This window comes from Sinocyclocheilus anshuiensis, unplaced genomic scaffold (assembly GCF_001515605.1).
Source record: "Sinocyclocheilus anshuiensis isolate Anshui unplaced genomic scaffold, SAMN03320099.WGS_v1.1 scaffold70, whole genome shotgun sequence".
Classification (NCBI taxonomy): Eukaryota; Metazoa; Chordata; class Actinopteri; order Cypriniformes; family Cyprinidae; genus Sinocyclocheilus; species Sinocyclocheilus anshuiensis.
The window spans coordinates 1,739,106-1,760,367 of NW_015542377.1; the positions used below are offsets into that span (position 1 = coordinate 1,739,106).

The 21,262-nt window shown below is 37.6% G+C and overlaps 1 protein-coding gene across 1 annotated transcript in view; it reads right to left on the reverse strand.

Moving 5' to 3' along the window:
* cachd1 (cache domain containing 1) overlaps positions 1–19,278 on the reverse strand; it is a 78,959-nt gene extending 59,681 nt beyond the window's left edge. The window contains exon 1 of the mRNA XM_016491412.1: positions 18,822–19,278. Within this exon, the coding sequence (XP_016346898.1) occupies positions 18,822–19,058 (237 nt within the window). The 5' untranslated portion in view covers positions 19,059–19,278. The remainder of the gene's footprint in view (positions 1–18,821) is intronic.
* Positions 19,279–21,262: the final 1,984 nt, after the last annotated feature.

A 21,262-nucleotide genomic window follows, 5' to 3' on the forward strand; every position in this document is an offset into this window, starting at 1 on the left:
GCATTATTTTAGTCATTCCCGCAGGTTTCGCGCTTACACCAAAAGCACGCGCACCACCACTTATCTATATTAGTGGAGCGCACAAGCCGGGCGCTCAGTCTTAAACAGCTTGTGAGCCACAAATACCAAAATGAATGGCTAACTGAGCTAAACGTTCAAATACATAAAAAATGATGTCAAAATGCCCGTTTCGGCGAGTATCCAGTAAAACACAGTCAGTTTTGGAACGTTAAATAGTTGAGAAAGAGAACGCATGTTGTGTAACAGTATATTGGGTCCGTGGATAAGCTCTTAAAGGGACCGCAGTCCAATATAAGAACAAAAGACAAAGAAAATCACTTTCTGCTCTTGACTTAATACATTTTATAACTTTAATGGTAAGAATTAATCTGTATTAAATTTTTACAATGAAGACCTACAGAAATTAAAGTATCATAAAACACTGGATGTGTTATTTTACATTTGATTACTTTAATTTCTGTAGTATTTCTTACCTGAATAAAAACTTAATTAACTTGAAAAACTTAGTTTCATAGCTCTCTTTATTCTATTGCATTTATTTGTGCTGTTGTTTGCAATTTTTGTATTTGTCCTTATTTTATTAATGACTTTTTACTTGTTTTTTTTAATGAAAATAAGTCTGAATACTTTCCGTACCCACTGTATATATATGTATACAGATACAGTTAATGATCTTATTTGCACCATAGCAACATTCAGAGAGAAGAGCAAGACTTTTATACTCTTCTGACTAAAAATAGGGCAGCAGGCAATTCTGCTTCTGAGAGCTGTGGAGGTAAACATGAGAGAGACTCAGAGTCTTTAATCTTTCCTCTCGTGGGGTGTTAAAATTTAGGAGATGAGCGATGTCTGTTTGTCAGTGGTGAAGTGTGAGCTTCAAACACTGAGCACAATTCACAACTCGATGGAAAAACATAAAAAGGGGAGGAGGAGGAGGGAGAGAAGACTGGAAAAAAGGAGAAGGTCTTGGAGTCCACAGCCCTGTCTGACATTCCCGGAGCTCATCCATCTATAAGGGACGATGGAGACACCGCTTCATTTCCTGCTATACTGGCAGCGTCTGCCTAGAACCAGATCATCCAGATCCCCATCAGATGGAGTTTCCACTGCAGTGCTGGTCTAAAGAGTGCAAACCGTGAAGGAAAATCTCTAACATCTACTTCAAAAATAAAATAAAATAAAACGTTTTTGAGATTTGGTGTTTCCTCATTCAAAAAAAAAGATAGGAGCAGTATTGTATTCTATTCCTCTTACCTGCATAGAAAATAGTTGCTAATCTGTGTTACCAAAATGGCCACCAAGTGAACTGGCTTGCTTTAAAGGGATGCTGCTGTGGTACAGCGATGATATCAGAACGTAATATCATGGTACTTTCAATATATACCACGTAGGGCTGTGCAAAAAATCGAATGCGATTTTCATGCACATCTCGTCAGTAAAGCCGCTCCTGTGATTAGTAGTAAAATCTCCAGCACGTGCGTTCAGATGGAGCGGCATTTACTACACAGAGCCGTAGATCACTGACAAGCTACACAAAATCGCGTTCAAAATCGCAGGCGATTCATTGCCGATTATGAACGCGATTTTGTGTAGCTTGTCAGTGAAATACTGCTCTGTGTAGTAAATGCCGCTCCATCTGAACGCACGTGCTGGAGATTTACTACTAAACACAGGAGCGGCTTTACTGACGAGATGCACATGAAAATCGCATTCGATTTTTTGCACAGCCCTAATACCACGGTATTTAAATTGTGTTTCAAAAAATAAAAAATAAAAACTGTTCATCATTCGCAAATCATAAAACAAATACGTTATTTAATATTAAACAGCAATGGTGTCAGTTTTCCCTGTGTAAAATACTTATTTTTTGGCCAAACATTTGCCTTCACGTTCGCATTCGTGCAATGATACATTTCTAAATCCACTAAAGATGAAAGTCTAACTTCAAGACTTCAAATCTGGGTCTTGTTAAACAGAAATATCATTTGACAACTTATGTGTTATTGGCAGATCAAAGTAATAGATCAAAGTACTAAATGATTTTCTTACTAAATGATTATAAAAGAGTTTCTTGGTACAGCAAACCTGAACCAAAAAAACAAAAAAAAACAAAGCCTCCAATATGAAATCTTTCAGAAGTGTTCATCCATAAATATATGCAGACCTACTGCAAATCCATACACATTCTCCATCTTTGGACTCAAGCTGTTTTTATCACACACAGGTGCGATCAAATGGCAACAACAAAGAATTCTGTGCTGTGTTTTTAATTATCATGCTACATTCAGGTTATGTTGCATGTCCTGAACCGTGCACTGGCTACCCTGGCACTCACAGTGGTGTAACTTTCCAACTTCCCAACCACCTCAACCCACATATGGTCTGGGCTACGTCGGGCTTAGCTGCCCTCTGTGTCCATTCTCCTTTAACACTGCCAACACAGTCAGACACACACCAACAGATCTGGCACCTGCAGCCATAATAACACCCTTGTAATGTTCTTCATCTAAAGCTTTTGAACTGAGAACGGCTAAATATGAAGTGAGGTGAGAAAACCAAGAACTGGAGAGCAAACACTGACCAGAAGACAAACAGCAAGGTAGAAGACGGGATTTCTGCCTAGACTGAAGGACAAATCTCTTTTTCTACATAAAATACGTAATTCAGATCAAACATCTCATAGAATCAGTTTGAGTTTATGGGAACAAGGCAATCAAACTGTGTCCGCAGGCTTGTGAAAGCCAACATTTCAGCACCGTCAAGCTTAAGCAAACAGACCTCTCCTTATAAACCAGCTATCTGCTTTTTTATTCAGAAAACATAATTCTCATTGCTTTGATTGCATTAATTCAACCACATCTCTCAGGAGAGCCAAACTGAATGAAAACACATATAATAGATCAAGGGTGGTCCTCTCACTCTCCCGTTTTGCATTATATTAAAATGTGAGCTCGCGTCTACATACTGCATTCTCTTGAGCTTGTTCCTCTGGACAATTACTTTGAAGTCTTTCAGGTTAGATTCATCAAAATATTAAGGATATTTGTGTTAAGACACTTGGAAAAGCCTCTGTAAGAAACATTAAGCAACAAAGTTTTAGCACAAAGACTATTGATATGGAAGAAGCAAAGCAGCCATATTTCAATTAACAGAAAACTAGATTAGTGAATCTATACATCACAAATTAACTTTGGGAGGGTATTTTCCCCCTCACTTTTTAACATCAGTACTCTGTTCTGTATAAGCAAAATTAATTAAAGGTTCACTTTTGTTTACCTTTGAAATGAAAAAATTATTTTTTAAAAAAAATCAAATCGGAATGATTTATGTCCCTTCATTGAACGTTTATTCCACCAAAACTTTGTCGCTTCAAAAAGTTCAGAGATTGTAAAAGAAACCAAACGGTTTAATCCAAGTCTTCTGAAGACACAGAACATCGATCAATGCAAATACACAGAGCACATCAAATATGGTAAATGGAAGCTCAAACGTGTTTACTTGATGCGCTTGAACTATTCCTTTAAGTTACGTGAAACTTGACTGAATAAATTACTGACTAAATTAGTGCCCCACAAGAATCAAAACAGCTATTCTCAGTCTCAGTCGACATAGTCAACAGTCTGTTCAGTGACTGTATTCATGTTGCACACAAAACTGGAAAGCACTTCTGAAAATCACAAGGTCAAATTAGATTGCATATTATGCAACCTCCAAGAGTCAGGGTGTACAGATTTTAATCAGTCTGTTGGGAAACAAAATCATGCTTTTAGATTTGATGTTAGATAGTTCCTGGGTTTGTCAAAGTTTGCCAGGTTTGTGGAAGCAAATCAAGAAAGATACTCAATTTAACCTCTTGAGCGGAACAGTCCCACATCTGGGATCGTAATTTCTGTGCCCCAGGGAGTACGGTCAAAGTTATGGGATTTTAGAATGTAAAGTGACGTCATATAACTGCCAGATTCAAATGTGCTTTCGTGCTTCGGCTGGGAGACGAACATGCTCTGCGCTTGTCATATAATCACAACTAGTGTTGTCACGGTACCAAAATTTCAGTATTCGGAACCGATACCAGTGAAAATCCATGGTTCTCGGTACCAATTTCAGTACCAAAGCAAAACACAAAAACATGCTAATTGAAAACTATGCAGTGTTTTCAAGCACATAATGTTTATTTTAGGTTTCAGACATTTAAATACAGAGCAAAACAATACATTTATAGTTTGTAAAATACAATTATAATTTGACGTGTTTTACTCATACCGGATACATATTGTGTAAATAACTATAAAGTTCACTCTGTTCTTCTCCCAGTTCCCCGGCCACTTACTTTCATGTATATCGGGAGAAATGGATGAATTTACATGTTGTAAATCTCACAGATACGATTATCTGAATTGTGGCGCAAACTAACATGGCGGCACCCATCGCGTGTTACAGATCAACCAACAAGATCATTATTAAGGTTTGCAAACGACAAAACACATTCACTCACACGTATTTCAGAATCGGAAAACCAGATAGTTCATGCCATAGTTAACAAGTTTATGAAAAATGAAATATAAGCAATACATCTGTCATAGCACAGCGCTATTGTGGCTGCGGTATGTCACATGACAAGCATAACGCGTCACCATGGAAATAATAAGGTTTTACATTCTAAAATAATGGTCACCTTAAAAAACTTACGTGTGAAAGGGTTAAGGCACTTATTACCAAGTAAATTTCCATAATGCTAAGCTTTACTGGGATACATTTGTATTTCTTCTGTCCTGATGACCCCGAGACACTTGTCATACGGTGGTGACAGGGCCAGGAGACAGGGTGGCAGTGGCTCATAGAGGGACTTTTGTAGGGCTGTCACTGAAGAATGCAGCATCTTTCACAGGAACACTGACCAACACTACCTAGAATTACTGTACACATGTGCTCTGTGTTGTAAAACTTCAAGTTTCAAGAACAGACCAAACCCTGGGGAGCTCTAAAGGTGTATTACATGGATATACAGCTCTGTACTTCATCACTGAGGTGGAAAAAAAAAACAGCGTAGTCCAGGATGAGCGAGTACTATTTTTGGTCTGTTTTCTCCAAGAAATTTCACATTTGAAATTAGTGTTGTCAAAAGACCCGGTATTTCGGTACCAAGTCGGTACTAAAAAAATGAAAACGTTACGGTACCAGGTTTTTTTAAGTACCGGTGGTACCGAGTACCCGGTCAACCCGGTTCTTGATGCGCTATCCGAAAGCTAGCCTCTTCCAGTGTTGCCAAGTCTGCGGTTTTCCCGCGGAATTGGGCTGCTTTAACACTGTTGCCGCGGGTTGTTTTTCATGTCCGCGGGTTGAAAAACGACCCCACTAACGTGATATTTAGCCCCTGGAATGCGAATTTTACCAGGGGAACCCCGCCAAAACACGCGTATTTTATCCTCGGAAATTTTGGTACCGTGACAACACTATTTGAAATGTATATTTGATAAAACTAAACTTTTAGGAGTACAAATTACCTCAAAGCTAACACACATGACCTAAAACCCCACAAAACTTTAATCCTGAATCCATAAAACTTCCAAATGAAAACCCAGTCCAAGGCCTACAAGAGGAATGATCATTCCAATGATCAGGGAGAATCATTCCAGTCTGGGATCACTGCTTATCTCTGGTTATTCTCGGATCAGTAAGACAGAGCAGGATCCTGCTGCTCGCTTCAGTCCAGAGGACAAAGGCTCTGTTGGCTGCCTGCCGGATGTGAACTCAGGGTGCGTGATGAACACGCTCAGATGGACACAGGGGCTTGGTTACAGACAGCATCAGTGAGCGAGAAGGGCCTCTGATACCCACAGGCCTGCCAAAGTCTATTAAACTCACACAAGCAACAAACCCTGACTTCAATATATGTCTAAGATTCTGTTTAAACTTGCCATAGACATTTATTTTGGGTGATCTGATCATAAGTGGACAATGCTAAATACAAGTGTAATTGGGGTACAGAATGTTTGCAATACAATCACTTCACATTCTCAGGTAGTCAAAAATGTGACCACACTACAACACTTGATATGTCCTAGACAACAGTGAAGGACCGCCTACTCACCTGTCAATCATCCACTGTGCTAAAACAAGAATTAAAATCTTCGCTGGTTGTGTGCGTTTAAAATTAGATTTAAATGTCATTAAAATCATGTAATACAACTAAAAAAAAATTCTGAATTATCTAAAATAATAATTTTTAAATGATAAAGAAAATAAATCTAAGGCAGATCATCAAATGACAGTTGACAGTTAGCAATTAGCTTTTGCATTTAGAAATGAACATACCACCATCCTAACCAATCCAATAAGTATGTACAATAAAGTATGTGATGTGTAGTTAGGAAGCCTGTCTAGGTAGGCAATTTCTCTCCATTTTAAGAAAATTACATTTTAAATCTGTATATCAAACCAGCTTAATAGGCCAAAAACTTTAGATGCAAGTGAATATTTGCTCAAAGTGGCAGTGACATGGTGAAACATTTGCCTACAAATATAATAACTACAAAAACAACTTGTTGGGAAAAACTACCTCAATTATTCAATCAATCAATTATTTCTGTAATACCTTAGTTTCAGTCAGATTTGCATGCACATGTTCATGGGAAATGAGTGAAGAAAAATAACACACTCGCTTTGCATTCTCTTTAAATTCTCTGCCAACACCAAGCATTGAGAACGAGACAGAAATGCATTTGAATCAGCAGTCTGGAAATGTCATCGATGCAGTTTCTGTCAGATTACACCGTGACACCATTGCAAGCCTAAAGTTTGGCTGATCAAAGCCCTGGGTATTCATGGACAATTTTTTCCTCACGCAAATATGCATTTGTGCGCAAGCTGGTAAATTCACACCAAAGAAAAACATGATCCACAAAGTCTTACAGCGAAGACAGTCAAAATCCCAGGCAACCAAAGATATATTTGCTGTCAAATCATTGCTTACATTCCTCTGCAACTGCTTTCTAAATGATGACATTTCCACTGCGAAAGCTGCCACAGGGTTAATTCAAATCAGAAAAAAATCCAGCTAAATACAGGGATACGGGACTAGGTTTTGGCACCATCCATAATGGTTTGTGAAATGAAGACAATGCAAACAAACAAACTCACCTAATCCTCTTTGAGGAACCCAAACAGAGATGAAAATCAGATGAAAGATTTGGCAAATCCTCACTTAAACACAGCTGAAGGCCTGATTCCGGTTTGCGGTGTGGTAAACTCACTCATTGAAGTAAGTAGGAAGACATTGCGCTGAAATTAACAGATTTGAACCATTATCGGGTTGAAATCTGAAGGAAATCCGAAGCAGTCTCACACTGAAGTAAAAAAAATAGATGATAATATTATGCTGAACCAAATGTATACAGATGTTGACTGAATGCATGATATGAATAGGATGATAGCGATCAGGTCAACATCAAAATTAACACTCAAATATCAACAATTTTCCATTTTTTGATCGGGTCTTTCAGTTTCTTTCATCCAATTAACACATAATCATCTGTTTTCGGTCTAGGTGCAGACAACTGGCCTAACTCTCAAGAACTAGCTTGCCGGTTCTTCACTGTCTGTTATGACTTTAAAGAGATAGTTCAAAGTATTAACAAAAAAAGTAAATAAAAGGTAATTGCCAATATTGGAAACGTTTTTTTGGACAATACTCCAGTATTACATTAACTACAAACAGAAAATAACACAGAAACCATAAATAACTACATAAAATACCACATAAAGCCTTTCAACAGCGTAAACGTGCATGCAGAGCCCACTAAACATTACAACAAGTGCCTCCATCCAGACACCTGCATTCCCACAGTGCTCTGCTGCAAACTGTTCATTACACAGTCTTCCTTTCAGCAGACACCAGAGACTCCAAAGCGCTGTCCCCAAGACTCCTGTAAAAGAGACGCTGGCACTGGACCAGTTCACACACACACACTCACAAACACGAGTGCCAAGCGGACTGCTGCCGGGCACGATTTGAGAAGTGCACATGCATAATTCGAGCAAAAATATATTCTCTTTCTCTCCCTCAACCTTGCTCTCTTCTTTCTCTCACTCTCTCACAGGCACAGGCACCTAGTAAATAAGGCAGTAAATTGCTCACTACTGCTAAAGCAATCACAAGACAAGGGCAGTTTATCTGAGACCACACTGCAACACCTCTATGGAGTCTCTAGGGAACGTGAATCAATAAACAGAAGAATTACTTTGGAAATGCTCGTAAATAGCCCTCACACACACACAAATGTGAAGCAATGACTGTGGTATCGAGGCCAATAAAAATTATTTTTGATTCCCTTTTCATGTTTATATATCATAGAGGGGAAGTGTACCCTTGTGCCTAACACCCAAGTTCATCTGCTGTGCTAACGCAGGTGTTGCGTTACCAGTCAGTCGGGGTGGATAAAATAACTATGCTTGGCAAGCAGCGGCCAGGCTTGAGACAGTCATAGCAAAACACAGCTGCTGCTTGTTGCTCTAGCAGCTTTCCTCCTTTTCCTATCGCTCATTCAAAGAAGGAACGCTCCTTTATGTCAGCCAATTAGTGGCCTCAGAATCAAGGTTCTTTTTATCTTTCAAAGTACACACTACAAGAGAGAGATTTAAAGTTCAGACACTATCTGAGGTCATTTCCTGCTTCATCTTGGGTGGTGAGAGAGGGTGACATGCTTTGAAATGGAATATATGAAATCAGAATTACCTGTACACTAACAATAAAAGTACCAGAAAAGACAACCAACTAGTCAATCATTCAGTAGTCAATTAGGTCGACAAATTTTTTTTCTTCCTTTTTTTATTTGCTTTTAACAAACAGGGAACCGAAGATAATCGATAAGTGGTGAATATCGAAGTTATAAAAAAAAAACACACATTCTAAAATGTTATAAAATCATTTTAAACACTACAAGTGAATATCAAAATATAATATCTGAAAATATAAAACATAGTATATTCTTTCAGTCTTCATGGATTTTCATAAAGCCAGTGAAAGTCTGCTAGATTAATAATAACAATTGAATGTAGTATAATTCAAATTTATTGAAAAAAAGAACAAGACAGCAAAGATAATCTAAATGTGAAAGCACAATGGGGAATACATGACAATCTAATACCCAATATGTGCTGATAAGAATCCATTTTAAAAAAATACACAAAAAACAAAAATAAATTAATAATTAAATTACATTTCTAATAATAATAAAAATAAATAATAATTTTTATTAAAAACAATGTTATTATTATAGTAATGGTACCAACATGGTAATGACATGTCATGCATCCCTAATTTTTGTGTGCTGACAACATGCTGTCCTTTAGCCTGTTGTTGCGACTTAGTCTTAAGAAAAACAGCAATGGTCAAGCACAAAAAGCTAATAGAGACACTGGTCCAACCATTTTATGCCGCCCATGAGCAAAAGGAAATGTGCCTCTAGGACAACAAAGAGGAATTCCCACCTACCCTCTTATCTCAAAGGTTATCAGATAAAGGGGTTTGGATGGGATGCAAACTACTGACCTCTGTATTTATGGACCCACTTTAATCTCTAAATCAGGGCGTGACCCTCCTGACCAAACACAGTGGGCTCCCTTTCTTAATCTCTAAACACATCCATCTTCTATCTGAGCTCCTTCCTCTGTGAAGAATAAGACAAGTTTTGTTAAAATGTCCCAATATTTGCTTCCTGGAACTAATAAAACAAGGTCTGGTCTGGTGTGGTTTCTCAGAAGCATACAAAGTAAAAAAAACCATGCCCAGAGTGTCTGTTATACTTATGTGAGGACTTCAATACTGTGAACGGCTTAGAAAACTGAATGTTAACAGCAGGTGCGATTGGGATCGAAGATTTCAGGATTAATGAAGTGGAGTACATTAATTCACTCACTCGCTCACTCAAAGTGAATGGGTTTAGATGCCCAGACATAGTCCTCCTCACCCTGTCATTTCAGGGCTGTTCTACTCCTCCCAAACTGAAACATTCCTGCCTCAGACACTTCAATGCCCTATCAAACTGGCTCCATACATAATACCAGAGGTGGCTTCTTTATTAGGGCAATAGGGCGACGCACCACCAAAGTTCAAAAGGAGGGATTTTTTCCCATCACATTCAACCACAGCTGTCACTGTTCTAGACTATTTGTTCTGCCTCTGGATATACAGTCCAATCAGCATCAGTCACATTCTGTGGAGTACCGCCTCTTTTTGGGCGAGTTCATACACTTGTTCTCATACAAAGATTTTTTTTTTTAACTTTGAATCTCTATGAGTTTCGGGAGGGAACAAACATACCTTTATTAATTATCTTTAAGCTGAAGTCAGACTCAGGACTAGTCTCTATGGCCTGAATAAAGTAAACCAGTATCTTACCAGTAAAGTTTTGATGGATGACGATTGTAATGGAGTAGGGCTGCACGATTATGACAAAAATCATAATTGTCGATTATTCCCTTGAAATTGTAATTGCGATTATTAATTATGATTATCACAATTTACATTGAATGATGTTTATACCATTGTTTGATGCAACTGCATGCCGTATTTTTATATGAAAATAAACAAGCTGAAAACACTCTACTGAAAAACTTTTAGTGCTTCTCTATAGTATTAAGCCTCAAATGTCAACTATACATCGAATTAGTTTCTTCTTTAAATTATAAAAAAGTAAAAATATGAATGGTATTATAATGTTATACTAAACCCTTAAGATAACATGTAGAAAGAAAAAAACTCATCTTAAGCACGCAGAATAACATAAGTGGACTTTGAACGATTAATTGCCGCTTTGAACGATTACGTAATTGTGGCATCCATAATTGTAATCGCGATTAGAAATTTGATTAATTGTGCAGCCCTATAATGGAGGTAAAGACGATTACAGTGAAATACAGGAGTAGCACATTATTAGACACATGCGAGTCCAATATTATTAGTGTGCAAATAAACAAACCATGTATGTGCACTCTCTGATAGCTTTTTGCACAAGCACATTTCAGTATGGTTGCACATCTGGTAAGTGTTTAATAATGGACACTCGCTGAAGAAGCGGGTTTTTATAAGAGTCTGCTGCGGTCAGTGGTGTTTATATACACATGGTCATCAACACTCACTCTGACAGAGGAACTATTCACTGGTCATGTTGAGCTGCCTTCAGATTAGGGCTGCACGATAAATCGCATGCGATATTTAACGCTTTACCGCTGATTACTGATTACAGAACCGGCTTTACTGACCAGATGCGCGTTAAATATCGCATGCGATTTATCGTGCAGCCCTACTTCAGATCACCACATTCGACAAATTCAGAATGTTTTTTATTTGCTTTTTGCTCTGTTTAATAATTCTGAATGGATCCGTATATATATATATATGCAGTCAGGTTAAAGCGACTGGTATAGTGGTCTGTTGGCATCTCCGTGTGGTCCTGTTTGGTATTGCAGCTTGACTTGTAGTTACAGAAAATGCTCTAAAAACAAATGTGACATTTATTTTTTCCTCACAGTTTTTGCGTGTTGCACAGTACACATAAATTGTGAATTATGAAAATTAAAAAAATGTTTTAATTTATCTTGAAAAATTCTTGCAGAAATTATAGTTTTTGAGAATCATCCTCAAACGTAATCTTGAACTTGGTAAAATAACTATCTTTATTTAAAATGTTTTAAGTCTAAATATTTTTCCTTTTGTTATACTGGGATGTATGTTAAAATTGTTGGACGTGGCGCCCTACCTAGAAAATTTTCCACCAGCCGCCACTGCATAATACATGAGGCTTTGGAAACTCTGGAAAGAAAATGTCAATTCAAAACACACACTCTCTAAACAATCAATAACAGCCTGAGAAAACTACTCCAAGATTACATCAAGAACCTTTAAAGCAGAGATAAAAGCTGAAGGAAAACTAAACAAACTGGGAGTTAAAACACTAAAGCGTTCTTAAAGAAAAGCATCAACTAATAGTTTGATTGCTAACATAGGCTTTGTTCAGACAGTCAGAATTGTTGTTGTTGTGTCTAACTCAAATTTGTTTATTTGCTGACACCTTTTTTATTTTATTTTACAAAACCAATCCAAAGCACATCAAAATGTGTTTTGAAGTCTGATTTAAATCTAAATTTAAGTCTGAATGGTCAGACTTGACTCAAAGTGATTTAGAATTTTTACTCAAATGCACTAAATATGAAAAGGAAAATGTAATTTTAGTTAAAATAAAAACAAACAAATAAAAATATTATGCATTAAAAAAAAGATTTTTCACTTTCATGTCAATCCAAACCACTCAAAATGCTTTTGAGCTCAAGAAATACAAGTCATATATAGAAACTAAATGAATTTCTGTATTCCTGAGGGGTTTTTTTTTAGTTCTAGGTAAAGCGACTTATCGCCCATCCCCATTCACTTTCATTGTACGGAATAGAGTAGTCAGGACACTCCTTTTGTGTAGTCAATATCTCCTTTTGTGTTCAATGGAAGCAAGAAAAAAAATACAGGTTTGTAAATGACATGTGGATGAGTAAATGAATTATTCCTCTAAACTGCTCAATTTTGCATACACATACACAAAACTAATCCTTAATCGACATCCAACTCTTCAATCCTATACATTTCTTTTACTCTGAGACAAACAACAACATGAGGGTTATCAGGATGGTTTAGACTCTGGAGAGAGGGGGGCTGTCGGTTTGAAAAGAAAAGAAGCAGAAATGAAAAACAGTCTGGAGCGTATGCAGTCAGGGCCCTTCTCGTCTCTCACAGTGAATGTGAGGCCGTATCAGATGAGGGAGGAAGGAGATCACACTTCCAAAACACATAAAGGTAGAAGAGAGAACAAGCACCAAGCCTTCCTGCATAGTCATCCAACAAACAACAACACAGACACACTTCTAAGAACGCTGTGGGGCCCCTGGTCTCCCATCCCCCTTGGGATAGGGTAGGGTGTGTGAAGACATCCCCATTGAAGACTCTGTGATAAGGCCCGATGTCCCATCCCAGGTCGACCCTGTAGGAACTTACTGAAAGAAGCTTTTGAGCGCTGCACAAAGGCCAGTTCCCATGAAGCTTCTATTCTTCCCTACGTGTGTGTGAGAGAAAGAGCCCAAACTGATTAAATAAGGCCGGTTAATTACAGCTCCAGGTTAATAAAGGCACTACAGAAGGCAGACTCTTCTCCAAGAGAAAGGGTGAGGGGGGTTTGTCTCTGGGAGGTTGTGAATGAAAGACCTCCTCTCAAAAGCTTCCACACAGCAGACTTTCTAACTAGGTCGTTCAATAACAGGCGCATCCTAGCCGTGCAATGAGAAGCCCTCTTGGCGAAGTTCCAAGTAAATGAAAAATATGCCACAATGGCTTCGTTGAGGTTTACTTTACCATAGTGATACCCAACGAAAAGACCGCCAGGGTGGCCTTTTTTCCCCTCACCCGAAAGCCCAATTAAAGCATACAAATGTTTTGCTGCGATGGATGGTGAGGAACGCTCCCTTTAGATTGTTAACTCGAGTCTGGGAGTGGTTTCAACGGGATACTGAAAATCGGTGTGGGGACAAAAGACAGGGACAATAGAATGAAACATAAAGAGAGCAACAAGTGTACAGGGAAAACGAAAGAGGGAATCTTCTGCTGCTGCCATCACTAACTGAAATCAAACAGCTGGAGGAGGAGGACAGAAATCGCTTTTAACTGACTGACTGCTAATGTTGGGCAAACCAATTTAGGAATCTAAGAAAATGGTATTAGACTATGAACTTTTGTCTGTGAATGTGAACAGTGAACTCAAAGATCTGAACACATAAGTAACACACATCAAATTTAGGCAAGGCAAGGCAAGTTTATTTATATAACACATTTCATACACAATGGTAATTCAAAGTGCTTTACATAAAAGAAAAGAAAAACAATCACAATAATAAAACAAGGAATTTAAAAACTTTGAAAATTATTTAAAAAATTGATTTAAGAGGTTTAAAATGAATTTAAGAAAATTAGTTTGTCTATTCGTTGTACTGTAACTCTACAACTGTCCTGATATCACAGCGAATAACGTGAAATGTCATATGGTGCGACTCTCCAAAAGCTTAATGATACATTAATGTTTATGATATTTTATGATTAATTACAAAAAATTACAACACATGACATAAAATTTAAACTTATCTTCAAAATTTTAAAAGGATTTTCAAAACCAAATAAACATGAACACAAAAAGTACATTTCTAAGAACTTGACCCATGTGCTTTCAACTGAATTTTTAAAATACCTTTTTCCCCCACTTTTTCTTGATCATTGACACTGGCATTGACCCAAAATCATAAATGTATGCTACTGCTCAAAATTTTGGGGTCAGAAAGATTTTTTAAAAACAAATTAATTTATTCCAAAAGGATTATTACAAAGGATTTCAACTTAATGTTGTTATTTTTGATTTTCAATTAATCTAAGATATTCTTATATTCAATAATATTTCACAATATTAATGTTCTTACTGTGTTTTTGAACAAATAAATGAAGGGTGCTCCGATCAGGATTTTGGAGCCGATCACTGATGGTTACAATGCGCTGTAACTTTAATTCAGCGTTTACAGCGCAGCAAAAATAGACCTGGAATGCACTGCCGGACCGCAACCATGTGCAGTGTGAACACTCTAATCCAGGGCTGGGCAACTTCGGTCCTGGAGGGCCACCTTTACCTTTTTACCTTTACCTTTATTTATATAGCGCTTTTTCATACAGATTGTGTCAAAGCAACTGAACAGCATTAATTAGGAAAATAGTGTGTCAATAATGCAAAATGACAATAGTAAACAAATTTTTCAGTTAAAGACAGTTCATCATTGAATTCAGTGATGTCAACATCCAGCTCAGTTTAAATAGTATCTTTGCAATCAAGTCAACAGTATCGCTGGAAATGAAGTGCCACTGTCCTGCAGAGTTTAGCTCCAACCCTAATCAAACACACCTGAACAAGCTAATCAATGTCTTCAACATCACTAAGCTACAGGCAGGTGTGTTTGATTAGGTTTGGAGCTAAATTCTGCAGGACAGTGGCCCTCCAGGACCGAAGTTGCCCAGCCCTGCTCTAATCTGTTAACATGGGCGCAGAAAAAATATGCGCCGCATACACACTGCAAACGGAGTATGTGTGAACCTGGCATTATGTGTGTGCATGAGTGCACCGTCTCTAGGAGAGTGTGCGAGTGCTGAATGGTTTAAACACTGGCAAGACTTAAAAAGAAATGCAAATTATAAACTTTAGTGACGATGCAACACTGCCTTGATTGTGCAAGTGACAATTCCTGTGTCAACTGTGCAGCGTGCACAGAAAGTTTTCAAATTACTTTGCAAGTTATTTAATAAAGATATATGAATTGTACCTCACCTTCAGCATTATTTTACCTGGGCCGGAAAGAGATAGAGACGGTGCCACTGCATGTCATGCCAAACCTCTCACGGCAGGCGCATCGTCAGCTTGAGATCGGCCTTTATAGAGACTGCCGATCAAACTTCCCAAAGCGATTATCGGCAGATAGCCATCAGTAGCCAATCAATCGGAGCACCCCTAAAATAAATGCAGGCTTGGTGCGCATAACACAAACTTTTAATAGTAGTGAACAACTGATTTCACTGGCATCAATAATATCTCATAACTGGCAATCACTGATAAATATAACATTTGATTTGTCAGAAAATTCATAACTCTAATTTCAGCGCAAGTTCAACAATAAGGAAACATAACTAAAACGAACCAAAAATTACTTTGGTATTACTGTTTTGTTTTTGTTTTTTTTCGGAAGAGATACTGTCATGGTTTGTCATGGAATTCTTTGAAGAACCATGTAAATACCATGGTATATAAATATTAGTTCAGTATATCAAATTACCGGAGTAATATCTTCTGATAATCACTGTATATGGTACTGCCACAGTACGTTTTTTTTCAGCAAGGTTGAGTCATCACAATAATCTTCAACTCATTTCAAAGAAAACTAATTATACACAATCCACAGAACCTAATGACAGGTCACAGCTCTTCTGATCAAGACCGGTGGCTGTTCCTCTCAGACGAGCGTGTGCACTTAAGCAGGAAGCAGTTCCAAAGATCACAGTCACAGTGTAGTGGACAGACAACACAACAAATACTCCAGAGCTAATTAAGCATGACCGAAAAGCCTTGCCCTCACGAGAAAGCTCACAAACAACCTACTGTTACACACTCATCCACTGTAACTGAATTAGATCACAAGAACCTGTAGATGAGTGACCAGTTTGGCAGTAAGGTGGAGGTGGCGTATCAGACTGGACTTCTTTAAAGGGGCCCCAGCAGCCATGAGCTGATGGATGGACTGTCGTTAACTGGATGGGTCATTTGCAATGGCTCTATCTCAATAGGATTTTTCATCAGAGATCATTCCACGCAGAGACTATGAAAAGTCCTTCAAACCAGGACTAATTTCCATTGATAAATCCAGCACAAAGACCGCTTACTAGACCAGTCTGTGGATGAAAAAAATCACTATATGATATGCAGATTTTTTTTTTTTGATTCAATGAAAGTAAATGGGGTCCAGTATTATTTTGGATCCCACTGATTCTTTAATTGCATAGACAAAAACGGCTAAATATGTTCTTTGAGTGTTCTTCAGAAGAAAAAAAGACACGGGTTTGGAATAACATGAGGATGAGTAAATGGCATAATGTAAAATTTTGCATGTACTATCCCTTTAACATTCAGGTGCATCTAAAAGCTTTTGGATTTTCCTATAACCACAACACAACTACAATCATATCACAATCAGCTATTAGCTTTTATACCGATTATGTTCATTGACGTGGGAGGATACTGAAAATAAGACATGACAAGCACCATGGACCAGCTGAGTCTGCATAATCAATCCTCTAGCCCGTCTCTATTACTTTTTACTAGGGCTGCACGATAAATCGCATGCAATATTTAATGCGCATCTTTTTACACACACCGATTCCAAATTACCATCATTATTCAATTAGGAGGCCTCAGTTAAAACAGCCTCGACTTAAACCACAGCCACCAGTCTGATGGACAAACAGAGGGAGCTCAGAGAAGCCTGAAGAGAAATATTGCAAATAAAAAAGCAAATATACCTAAGACGAAATGTCATTTACAACCCTCAGTACACTTAACAGGTGGTGCAGAGTATTTATGTGAGCAACCCATCTTAAATAAGGAATTGATAGCTTAAATATTTTTTTTATAATGTATTAAACAACATCTCAAAATATATTTTTAATTAAACTGTGCTCATTAGTTGTGGAGCATGAAAGATACATTTTCATATATGAATGAAAAAAATCATATAGCCTATTTTGTTTTGTCATAAAAAAATAACTACTTAAAAAAAGATACATCAAATACTGGGGTAGGCCTTGAATCAGAGCTATGACGCAGGTGTAAAAGAGTTCATAGACACATGAGGTCAGATATGATTTTATAGGCACAGGAATAATTAAACTGGAAGCAGATAGTCTAGTCTGTGGTAAATTACTCTAGCTAAATACATGGCTCAAGGCAAGAGAAGAAAAATTGATCTCAACAACAGATATTCGGTGGAGGTTGCCAATTTGTAAATGTGACTGCAGTGCATGAGTATTCATTCATTTGATTAACAACCAATTATAAGTACAAAGGGAGTGGGGAGAGGGGGTGAGTCAGAGAGAGAGAGGGAGATTATTAACATCTGAGTGTGACAAAGAAAAAAGGAGGAGCTAGGACAGCAGTATAGTGTGGCACAGATGAAAGGCCATTTGGGTCTGGCCCCCTACTGCCCACCTCTGTGCGAGCTCCCTCTGAAGTGTGCGCGTTTACACCAACACATCACAGCGCCACAGCTAAATTTACCATTTGTTACGAAAAACACTTCTAATTGCATTCGTAATTCATAAGAAGGTCCAAAGGAAGAGGTTTATGCCTTATAATATCCGTATGTCGATCTTGAAACTTTACGATGGAGGATTGGCGCATAAAACATAATTAATGTGAAATTGGCATGAATTTCACACACACTACGGTGTATACATAATCTGCCTGATTCTGGTAGCGCCAAATCATTGTATAGTGCATTTAATGGTCTGTCTTTACAAAAACACACGGTTAGATATTTATAAATAAGAATTATTTGCTTATAAAATGAACCAAATCACACAATACCCTACATTAATATAATAAGCTACAGTTGTAAATTAGATATACACTTCTATTTTTAAAACTAGAAGAATTTTCTAAATTAATAACAAATTGGGGTAATAAATGTAGGCTACACGTTGTCTATTTTTAAAATGCAGATGATCATACATTGGACTACTGCAGATGTTTCTGATGAGGGAAAAATGAACACGGAGAAAAGTAAACAATACATCTTTCAAATGCAGTTTTAAATCTGTTCATTCATACCGCATAAAGCCTTTACATGAATGAATGCACACAAGCAATTGTAAAGGCTGTCATTACGTCAACATGTTTTTAAAAGTCCAAATAACTCTGCAATGAACCGCCTTTATGTTTGATAAACAGCGCAAACCATGCAAAATAAGCATTAAGGTAGGCTAATTAAGAGAAATGCACAGTAGTATATGATAGTACACAGGACTTGCATATATCCTAAATAACGTGCACTTTGTCACACTTCCAAAAGTCATTTAAGATAAATAGAGCAAGCCAAACTCTCTACAAAAAACATTATAGATTAGAAATTTAGAAAAGTGCATTAAAGACAAAGGCTTAAGTTTTAAAAGTGTGTTTTATTACCTGCATTGTGAGAACACCCAGCTCCTGAGTAGACAGCTTCTTCATCTGCACTGCCAAAACTTGAGCCTCTTCCAGGATCGAAAACTCACTATCCGCCCCACAAGATCTCCCACAAACAACCAGCAACAGGGCGACAAGGCTCCACGTTGAAATCTCCAAGTTATTCCAGTATGATCGGGAGTGTGTGCTCCACGCCGCGAGAGAGAATCGAGATCCTGTCCGCGCACGACTCGCCATTATGGCTCGATGCGCTCCTGCACGGGAATAGCGAAAAACTTCACCCGATTACTTCCCAACTTTCCCTTTTCACTTCTCCCACTTTCCGAACTCCAGCGGGGTAACTAAGTCGCATCAAGGCATAGTTTTAAAAACTCAAACTCTGGTAAAGAGGGCAGCATTAGTTTCTTTGGCTGCTGGCGCTGGGTAAAGTGAGCGTGTGAGCGAGTGTGTGTGTGTGTGTGTGTGAGCCGGAGCATCACAATAGGAGTGAAAAGCAGGAGGCGCGCTATCCAAATACCGTCATGGATTCTGCAGAGCAGCTGGATTTGGATTTAATCCTGTATGTTCCTTTCTGTTTGGGGTCCCAGAGTTCGTCTGAAGTATTTTCAAAATTCAAAACATCCTATGTTGCCTTCAAATTGTCATGTACCAAGTTAAAACTAAGTAGACAAATCTGATTAAGGCGTTAACCCTGTTTATAACACAAAGTAGACATACACTTTTCAAAAAGGTGACTTTTATGTTAGGCCTACTTTATAGAAGATTGTAGAAAAGTAATGACATTTGTGTTTGGGGTCAATCTGATATCAACAACATCCTGTAGAAAAATAAAATGAACAATAAAATAAAACAATAGCTAAACAAATTCAAATAAATTACTGAAAAATGTCTACTGCTACATTGTGTGTCAGTGATGAAGGGGCAATATTTGGACCTATCATTTATTTTCAGAAGCATTGTTTTTTTTTACCTTTTTTTCTAAAGAACACACAGCACATCATCTGTTGAAATAGTTTCTTAATCTAAACGATTAAGGCTTACATATAAAATCAAATCACCAACAAATACAAAAGTAGCTGTAAATTATACACAATATTTAATAAAGCAACATTCTGCCAGAACACATTGTAAATAATGTCTGCAGTTGGCATTAGCAAAATACAATATTATAAAATTATATCTAAATGTCTAAATAAAATGAATGAATGAATGAAATATTTGGGCATTTTGTGTCATTGAATCCTGTTTATTATCTGACTCAGGTGTATGTCAATCTGAGAACAGCATATTGAAATTAACATTTTTTTTAGATGTAGCAGTCTTTTCAGTTTCATTAAATTAGTTTAAGTCAAGAAGGATCAACCAGATATTTAAATGAATGCATGTGAGCTATCAAAAGGGATTTGAGGTTTTTCAGACCCAAAACAGCATGAGGGTTAATCAAGAATACATTCGAGATGTGGCCTAAATCTCTTGAACTTCTATTTGCTTAGGAATCTGCATGTTATTGCAAAACTTTCATGTTTTGCAAAAATGCAGTGCCTCAGTCATAGCATTACAGGAGCATGTGTGGTTTGTGGGGGCATTACTGAGATGCATGCATGTGCCAACCTCAAAAAAGCACTGACTACTCCAATAAGTAAAATGGCAAATATGTCAGCTGAATAGTGTGGTAAGGGGGCCTATATTAAGAATGGTGAGGTGAACTCCAAGTGTGAGGGAATGAATGGTTATGTATTTTATGTCATTTAAAGCTAAGATGCATAATAATGTGGTCTGACCTGTGGTTGAGGGCCATTTAAAGCAGAACACATCCATTTTGGGCAACTGAGGATACATTGGTTCTGTTGAACGAAAGCAGCCTGCAGGTTCCTTATTATCGTTTCTCTCAAAATAATGATAGGAATTATGTCTAAAACCTCACTTTTCTCTAGAATGATTCTCTGTGCTACATTACCTAATATGAAGTAGTATCATTAAAATCTTTTTAAAACGTTTTGATATTTTTGTCTAATTAATTTTAATGAGAGAGAGAGAGTGAGGATTAATTAGATAGGTGTTAAAAAATATTTTACAGTTTGCTTTATATAAGCATGGTGTGATTTGGAAAACCTTGCCAACTGAGCTGGAATTTAAGGGATGGATAATATCAGCCTCAGCCAGCTGTGCGGGGTGATTTGCAATTACTTCTAGAGACAGTTGAATATAATGTACGTATGGAAAAATGCATGATTATGAAACGACAATTAGTTTTATGTGTCTTTAAAAGTGTATATAGCATGGCGACCAACAAGTTCTTTTTGAATTACTTGAGGACAGTTTGGCCACCGCCAGGGGCATTGCAAGGGTTAGAAGAGATAAGCCAGCAGCGCAGACTGCTTTTCATCATGGGCAGATGGATTTCTAGTACTTGGAGAACAAATTAAAATTCATAAAATATG